We start from the raw sequence: 7,948 nt of genomic DNA, 5'->3' as shown, positions 1-7,948 counted from the left end.
AAAAAAAATATATATATATATATATATATATATGAGGACTTGTTGCTGCTTTCGTTACAGGCACCCAACCCTCTGGGATCGGTACATGGGCACCCTCCGTGGCTGCCTCCTGCGCCTCTATCATGACTGAGGCTCCTCTTCTATCCTGAGCACACTGAAAATAAAGTTGCCATAAGTTTGAAGACTGATTTTCACTCTAGGGAGAGGAGCATTTGGGGACATGTGCCGTGTATACCTGTGTATACCTGAGTGTCATTGGTGTATGCCAGCCCCTCTGGGACTGGGGCAGGTCAGGGATACTGTCTGTTATCTCCCCCACGTGCCATCTCCATGCCCCAGCTAAGTATACCGAGGAGCCAAGAGTTTTGTCTTGGTTTATTCAAGTTGTATAGAAGATTGGGAGGATAGGCAAAAACCTCAGGCAGGGCCTGTGTAGAGGCAGCTGGCATGCAGGAGGGGCCAGCAGGCTGCTGACACGTTTAGGGAGGGCAGGAGACTGGCTGCTTTTTAGCTGGTTTTCCCACACGGGCTGTGACTGGGTATTTGGTGATGCCACAGGTATTGCTTCCTCGGTGCAGTCGGAAGTAGCCCTAGGAAGTTAGGGGACATCAAGGCCAGAAGGTGGGAGAGGGCCTGTTCTACCCTGACCCCTATTGCAATGGATCCTACTCACCTCCTCACCCCAGTTGTCCCCCCAGGAGTTCTTCAGAATCCAGTAAGGGGTGGAGGGGCGAGGACGGCAACAAGATGCAGAAGAGGCCGATTGTATCCCCTCTTCCACCTTGCTCTTGCCAAAACCCACCAGCAGGACAGAATGATTCACAACCCGGGGGTCACAGGTGGTGGGTGTGGCCTTGAACACACCATTCCGGTAGTGCTACAGGGGCAGAAGTGTTGAGTCTGAGCCCACCCATCCCATATGCCCCACCTCCCACGTCCTACCCTACCCACCTGCAGTGGCTTCATGTTGATGGTCACTGTGATGGGGCCTTGGGTAGCCAGGTACCAGGCAATTGCTGGAGATGGAGGGTGCAATCAGGTCCTGCCTGCCCTGGGGTTGCTGCTCTTGGCAGAGGGGTGTCCCTTTCTCCCCCTACCCCCCACCTCTGTCTGTGGCCAGTCTGGGTGCCTCCATCCTAGTTTCTGTCCCTCAGCCCCTCCATCCCCTGCCCGTGTCCACCCTGGCCGCACTCTGCTCATTTTCCTGCAGCATGATGAAATCCTGGATCCAGGCCACCTTCTTAAACTTCTTGGCCAGGCACATGTGGGCCCGGGTGTGCCCCTGGAATGGGTAGTCCTTTTCACTGGCCAATCCACCTGAAGACAAGCAAGATAAGGAAGGAGCCTCCGCTCCTGAATCTCCCCCAGCCCTGTGCTTGGCTAGCGATGGGGATACTCACTGTTGTTGAGGACAGTTATGTATGCATCCCAGACGAAGCCACCCTTGCAGCCGTCCCCACAGCGGCCACAGTCAAGCAGTTCTGGGGCAGAAAGGGACAGTGTGGGTGACCAGGCCCCTATCCCTCTTTTCCCTGTCATACACCCCTCTCCCAGCCATACCCTGCACAGAAACTTCCACGGACTGTCGGTATGTGATGCCCCACAGGGCCTCGATGTTGCCTGCAGCAGCCATGGCCCAGCAGCACTTGCAGTTCCCCTGGGAGGTTAGAGGGTAGAGCACCGTGGGTGTTCAGGCCTATCCTCCCTTCTCCCACCCTTGGGCTGCATACGGATAAACCTATCCAGATGAGGGCAGATACCTGGTTCTTTTTTTAAATTAATTTTTAGTTGTAGTTGGTCACAATGCCTTTATTTATTTATTTATTTATTTTTATGTGGTGCTGAGGATTGAACCCAGGGTCTCGCACGTGCTGGGCGAGTGCTCTACCACTGAGCCACAACCCCGGCCCCAGATACCTGGTTCTTGATAGATGAGATGATGCCATCTGCGTTCCGCCAGTCACAGGTGGAGGGCAGAGGCTTCCCTGCCTCTTCAGGCCCTGCCTTTCTTCCCATGCTAGGGCTCCCATCTGCTTTCCAGTGTCCATAGATCTTTCCAAACTCCTCCTCTGGGGGACAGACAGGGCCCCAGAGGTCAGTTTTGACCCCATTTTCTCCATATTCTGCCCCTTCCGCCCTAGCCATCCACATCCTTGGCCATTTGGGTCCCTCAGAGGTGGCAAGATAAGGGTACTGGCCACATCCGCCACCTCCTCTTCACACCAAGCTCTTTGCTGGTACCTTCTGCTTCACCTGCTGCCTCTAGCCCTTGAGCTGGGCTGGGACAGGTTGGCTGAGTTCCTGCCCTTGCAGTCTGAGATTTGGGACAGGCATCCTTTGGTCCTCAAAGTAGAAAGTCTGTTCTGTCCGTCTGCTCTACCAGAATATCCTACAGGAGATCCAGCTTTCCCACCCGCCACTTGTGGCCCAGGAGGGTCCAGGTACCTGTGAGGTCGCTGAATGGAGTCACCCCAAACTCAGCTGTGCCCAAGTCCTCCTCCTGTAGTTGCTGAGCCTTGGCCAGGTTCTGGGCAAAGATGTCCAGGCGGCGAGCATACTCTACACCAAAAGAGAGTTATCTCAGGCTGACTCCCAAGCCCCCTCAGAGGCAGGAAGTGGGCACTGGCGGGGCGTGTTCCTACCCAGGTGGGCACTGGCTCCTTTCCTGTAGCCCCTACAGGCTCTATGGTAGACAATGGGCGAGGAAGTGGTTACCCAACCCACCTAGAGTTAGGACTTTCCCAGAGGCAGCAAGAGGAGCATCTTCCCACCCTGGGGAGGCTGAGTGAAGGGCAGAGTGACTCAGAAGGGAAAGTGAGTGGCTGGAGACCGGCTTCCTGCCAGGCCACATCCGCCACCTCCTCTTCACACCTCTGACCACAGATCAGGAGCTGGAACAGGGTAGGGTGGAAGAATGGGGTCCAGATCAGCCCCCTATGGAAGAGGAGATCCAGGACAGAGGGGGCAGGAGCTGGGTTGGCAGCTCATGGGGAAAGAGGGAGTCCCTACCTTGGGGACAAAATGGGTATGTTTGGGTGCTTGTTCAATGAACTCATGACTAGATGGTAGTTCCTTTTCCACTGCCTGGAATGGCAGGGAAATCAACTGCAGGGCTAGGAGAGATGCCCAACAGCTGCCATCTTCCCTTCAGGAACATGGCAAAGGATGCTCCTTCCTGTACCTACATGTGCATTTGGAGAACCAAGTAGTATATCCCCAGCCCTGCTGAAGTGAGTAGCCTGGGCCAAGCTTATCTCCCACCATGAGCCTCAAGTTCTTCATCTATTTGGAGTGGGGGCTAGACTGGAGATTTATATGACCCAAGATACCTGCTGGGTTCAAGTAACTCCGATTGAACTGGATTTGGAACAACTTGAAGACCTCTTTCAGCTCCAGTGGCCAGGGACCTAGATTCTGGCAAGGAATTGAGATGGAAGAGAAAGCACAGGTAGAAAAGTCATTGCTGGGACCCCACCTTAGCTCCATCTCCTAGGACTGGGCTAAGGTGTCAGTGAATTATCTTTCTTGGTCTTCCTTTGTGAGCCTGGACACAGCAACCACCTTTCCAGTCTCTGTTACTCCCTCAGAGAAATAGGCATGGCAAGCCAAGTCCACCCTTCCTTCCTTCTTTCCTTCCTCTTCTTTTGATTAAATCAGGTGAGTTTTACCACTGAGCCACATCCCTGGTTCTTATTTATTTATTTATTTTGAGACAGGGTCTCTTTAAATTGCTGAGGGTCTCATTAAGTTGCTGAGATTATAGGCTTGTGCCATCTTGCCTGGCGACAAGTCAGTTGTTTCTGAAGGGATGATCCTGGACCTGGTACTGGCAGTGGGGAGGGTATGGGGAGCAAGTTGGGAGCACTTACCTGGGCTCCATGGGAGCCTGTGATGTTCTGGGTTAGGCTTGCCAGTAACAGGGCCAAGATGGTGAAGAGGCAGGTAGTCAAAGCCATGGTGGTGCAGCCCCAAATGTGTGCATGGGCAGGAAGCTGTCCAGACCAAGCTGGAGGGGGTGGAGCTGGAGAAACCACTAAAGGAAGCTGGGCTTGAAGTAGGGGTAGACCCCTAGAGCACACAAGCTGCCTCAGGCATTCATGTTTTTGTCCCTCTCTTTGCCTGGCTGTTCCCCACCCCAATCCTTTTTCTTTATTTAACAGTGCTCTAGGCCACTGTTCTGGGAAAATCTGGGGATACAGAGATGGATCAGAAAGAGACAAGGATAGATACTGAGTGGGCAGTGACAATAAAGGCACCGCTGCCATGATGGGAGACCCAGGGGATTACAGGCCTCAGACACATGGCAACCAGGTGGGGGTAGAGGATGGTCAGTACTCCCTGGGGAATCATTCTTGCTTCTCCTATGCAGTTGGTCAATACAAGGGCCACCTCCTTCAAGAAGCCTTCCCTGCTCCCCTGTCCTGTGGTATAACCTTCTTCAGCCCCATGACCCCTGCTGCTCCTGTGCCCACTTGGCATCTGCCTCCCAATCATACCAGAGATGTCCAATTTACCTGTCTTCAATGTTCAGGACAGGCCTACATAGAGTAGGCTCAATGTTTTTTTTTGTTGTTGTTGTTTGTTTGTTTGGTACTGGGGATTGAACCTGGGGTGCTTAACCACTGAACATATCTCCAGCTCATATTTATATTAGAGACAGAGTCTTGCTGAGTTGCTTAATATATTAACATAGTTGTGCAACCATCACTACTAATTTCAGAGCAGTTTCATCATTCCAGAAGAAATTCTAGGGGCTAGGGTTATAGCTCAGTGGCAGAGCACCTGCCTAGTATGGGTGAGGCACTGGGTTCAATCCTTAGCACCACATAAAAATAAATAAAATAAAGGGATGCTCTCCATCTACAACTACAAAGCATCTTTAAAAAAAATTTTTTTTTGTAGTTGTAGATGGACAGAAATGCGTTTATTTTACCTGTTCATCTTTATGTGGTCCTGAGGATTGAGCCCAGTGCCCCATGCATGTCAGGCAACCACTCTACCACTGAGCTATACCCCCAACCCCATATAAAAACATTTTTCAAAACAGTTAAAAAAATTCCATATCCATTAGCAGTCATTCCATATTCGCCCCTTACCTGGAAAACCATTAGTTTCTCTTTTCCTATTTTGAATATTTTATATAAATGGAATATGTGGGTTTTTTTTGTGTGTCTGGCTCCTTCACTGGGTGTATTATTTTAAGGATTAATCCATACTATAATGTGTTTCAGTATTTCTTTTTTAAAGATTTTTTTTAGTTGTAGATGGGCACAAAATCTTTATTTTGTTTATTTATTTTTATGTGGTTCTGAGGATCAAACCCAGTGCCTCACACCTGCGAGGCAAGTGCTCTACTTCTGAGCCACAACCCGAGTATTTTATTCCTTTTTATGATTGAATAGTATTCCACTGTGCGGAGGTACCACATTTTGTTTACTCATCAGTTGATGGACATTGGGTTGTTTCTACACTTTGGCTTTCATATACAGTGAAGAGTGTGTTTAGATTTGTGTGTGTGTGTGTGTGTGTGTATACATGTCTTCAGTTCTCCTGGGCATACACACACCTCCAATTTTCCATACCGTTGTCAACACTTTGTTATTGGCTGTCTTTTTTATTTTAATGAGCTATGTTTTAGGGTTGCTTTTCTTTCGTTTTTTGGTGGTACTGGGGATTGGAACCAGGGGCGTTCTACCACTGAGCCACATCCTCAGCCTTTTTATTTTTAATTTGGAGAGAGGGTCTCGCAAAGTTGCCGAGGCTGGTCTCGAACTTGCATCTTCCTGCCTCAGCCTCCGAATCACTGGGATTACAGGCTGCACCATGAATGTGATTTTTAAATGCTCATCCCAGAGGCTGGGAAGAACGGTGGCAGGAGCGGGAAATTAACCCTCAGCCTTTCGGCCTGAAGCTCTCAGGACTCACCTGCTCGTTCCCTTCTCGGTATATCCCCTCCTGGCAGCCACATTGGATGCGACTGTGGGGATATACAGGGATGGGAAAGGGCAGGGAGGAGCGACTATTCTCGCTCGCAGCCTGGCCCCGGGGGGAATCTCTGGACACGCGGCCCTTTCCCGTCTGGTCCCGCCTTGAGACGTGGGCAACGCGAGGCCCCGCCCCTTCCTGGGAGCCAGATCCGCCCAGACTCCGCCCCCAAGGCATGCTCTGTGCCGCGCGCCTGGGCTGGAGGAGGGTCGGGAAGCGGCTGGTACTGTCCCCAGTCACGTTGCGCTCCCGAGTTCAGGCTTGCCCGCCTTCTCAGGGGGTTCCATTCATTTTGGGCCAAAAGGGAATTTCCGCCCCAGCCCCCAAACTGTTGTAGTTTTGCGGACGCAGGGCGCGGGGAAGGCCGTGAGGAGTGAAGAGACCACCTGACTGAAGGCGGGCCTGGGGTGGAGGGCAGATGAAGACATGGACAGTTTTGCGCCTGGGAGCGTCTCATGCCTGGATGAAGTTTTGGGACTGCTTAGTGTGATGGTCTGAGGGCACAAAATAAAATTCTGGAGCGAGTTAGAGTGAGGATGTGGCAGACCAGTATCAAGTGGGGGTCTAGGTGCCCAGTTACCCTGGGAGGCACAGAATCAGCCTGCGTGCTTCGCGGGACTAAGGAGTGGGTGCATAGGATGGGATTCTGGAGGCACAGACTGGGTAGAGTCTAGGTGCGCAGAATAACATTTTTGATGGGGGCTTGGCATCAAGGCCAATGGCCCCAGGACCTAGCACTGGGGGACCGTGGCCGGGCGCCCGGAGTCGGCTCCGGCTGACGCCGCGGGGGATCGGGTGGGGGCCTGTGGCCGGCCGGGGGCGGAGAAGCGGGGGTCGGGGTCCCTCCCCCTGGCGCGGACTCAGGAATCCGCCGAAGGGCGGGCGGAGGCGCCGGGGTGGGCCGCGCCGCGGCGGGCGGGCGGGGGGGCGCTTCCTGGGGCCGTGCGTCCAGGGAGCTGCGCCGTCCGTCCGCGCGTCCGTCTGCCCGGCGGCATTGCTGGAGTCAGCTTAGTAGCTGGTCGCTGCGGGCCCAAGTAAGTGGCAGTCGGTGGAAGGAGGGCGCAGGCCTGAGTGTCCGTGGAGTCGGCGCAGCGCAGAGCCGAGAGGCCTGCGCTCCTCGGCCCACACCGCTAGGCACTCGGCGGGGGCGGGGCGGCCCCGGGCGGTGGGCCTGGGACCCTGGCCTGCGAGAGGAGTGAGCCCCCAGCTCCGGGAGGCTTCCAGGGCCCTAAACACGGTCCTGAGCTGGAGAAGGCTGGGACCGGGGTTCCCAGTCCCAAGACAGAATATGGGGGGTGCCATGGCCGAGGCCCCTGACCCCTGCCCACCACCTCCCAGCCCCAGGATGCTCCCCTTCGCCTCCTGCCTCCCCGGTTCACTACTGCTCTGGGCGCTGCTGCTGTTGCTCTTGGGGGCAGCGTCTCCCCAGGATTCCGAGGAGCCGGACAGCTACACGGTGGGGACAGTGGGGCCACTGGCCTGGGATGGGATGGGCAGGGATAGAGAGACCAAGATCCTGGGTGGCTGCTGCTGGGGAAGATTCTCCTTTCCCCTGGTTGGTGGAAGACCTGGACACCATTGTTTGGAGCAGGCCGGAGGGTGGTGGAGCTCAGGCCCTTGCCTTGGCTTGGCCCGTTGGAAGAAATCTAGGGTGATCAATGGCTACCTCTGGTTCCTTCCAGGAATGCACAGATGGCTATGAGTGGGACCCAGACAGTCAGCACTGCCGGGGTGAGTGTGCCTGGGGGACAAACCACCCCTAGGAACCGGGAAGGGAATTTCTGCTTCCCAAGGACACCGCCACCTCCAAAACCTGCAATAGGACCTCAGGGTCCTGTTCTCAGCCCAGTCCTGTTGGACCCAGGCTGATTCTGATTCCCTGGGAGCCAGCTCACCTAAGGCTGGCCCTTTCCTCTCCAAAAAACTCAGGAAATTCTGCCTCTACCACCCCCCCCCCCCCCAA

At 54.1% G+C, this 7,948-nt stretch overlaps 3 protein-coding genes across 9 annotated transcripts in view; 2 read left to right on the top strand and 1 right to left on the bottom strand.

Moving 5' to 3' along the window:
• The window catches only part of LOC107156949 (FGF1 intracellular binding protein), a 6,227-nt gene extending 6,045 nt beyond the window's left edge, over nucleotides 1–182 (top strand). For all 3 annotated transcript variants that reach the window (XM_048807660.1, XM_048807659.1, XM_015503121.2), the window contains exon 10: nucleotides 61–182. In XM_048807660.1, coding sequence (XP_048663617.1) covers nucleotides 61–130 — 70 coding nt within the window. In that variant the 3' untranslated portion in view covers nucleotides 131–182. The remainder of the gene's footprint in view (nucleotides 1–60) is intronic.
• A 178-nt stretch (nucleotides 183–360) lies between these two features.
• On the bottom strand, nucleotides 361–4,001 carry Ctsw (cathepsin W). Its single transcript, XM_015503120.2, has 10 exons — nucleotides 3,870–4,001; nucleotides 3,330–3,414; nucleotides 2,446–2,559; nucleotides 1,918–2,069; nucleotides 1,561–1,657; nucleotides 1,401–1,481; nucleotides 1,192–1,317; nucleotides 952–1,016; nucleotides 674–877; nucleotides 361–590 (listed from the first exon to the last, which is right to left on the bottom strand). Exons 1-10 carry the CDS (start codon nucleotides 3,954–3,956, stop codon nucleotides 480–482), a joined length of 1,122 nt encoding a protein of 373 aa, XP_015358606.1. The 5' UTR covers nucleotides 3,957–4,001; the 3' UTR covers nucleotides 361–479.
• A 2,189-nt stretch (nucleotides 4,002–6,190) lies between these two features.
• Nucleotides 6,191–7,948, top strand: part of Efemp2 (EGF containing fibulin extracellular matrix protein 2) — a 15,993-nt gene continuing 14,235 nt past the window's right edge. Inside the window, exons 1-3 of one of the 5 annotated variants that reach the window (XM_048807657.1) lie at nucleotides 6,191–6,208; nucleotides 7,324–7,441; nucleotides 7,668–7,716. In XM_048807657.1, the coding sequence (XP_048663614.1) occupies nucleotides 7,331–7,441; nucleotides 7,668–7,716 (160 nt within the window). In that variant the 5' untranslated portion in view covers nucleotides 6,191–6,208; nucleotides 7,324–7,330. Of the gene's footprint in view, nucleotides 6,209–6,640; nucleotides 6,660–6,858; nucleotides 7,020–7,258; nucleotides 7,442–7,667; nucleotides 7,717–7,948 lie in introns of those variants that run through there. The other 4 variants (XM_048807656.1, XM_048807655.1, XM_048807658.1 and 1 more) reach the window with 4 other exon arrangements.

The sequence above is a fragment of the Marmota marmota genome, unplaced genomic scaffold (assembly GCF_001458135.2).
Source record: "Marmota marmota marmota unplaced genomic scaffold, marMar, whole genome shotgun sequence".
Classification (NCBI taxonomy): domain Eukaryota; kingdom Metazoa; phylum Chordata; class Mammalia; order Rodentia; family Sciuridae; genus Marmota; species Marmota marmota.
Note: the sequence above shows the minus strand (reverse complement) of the source record. Positions and strands in the feature narration are given on the sequence as shown.

Bases quoted from the DNA above. Each gene is read 5' to 3' on its own strand.
- Ctsw (XM_015503120.2), bottom strand. From the start codon at position 3,956: ATGGCTTTGACTACCTGCCTCTTCACCATCTTGGCCCTGTTACTGGCA. The intron at 2,070-2,445 runs GTACCTGGACCC...TCTGTCCCCCAG, and splicing joins TCCATTCAGCGACCTCACAG to AGGAGGAGTTTGGAAAGATC. The intron at 1,482-1,560 runs GTATGGCTGGGA...TTTCTGCCCCAG, and splicing joins CGTGGAAGTTTCTGTGCAGG to AACTGCTTGACTGTGGCCGC.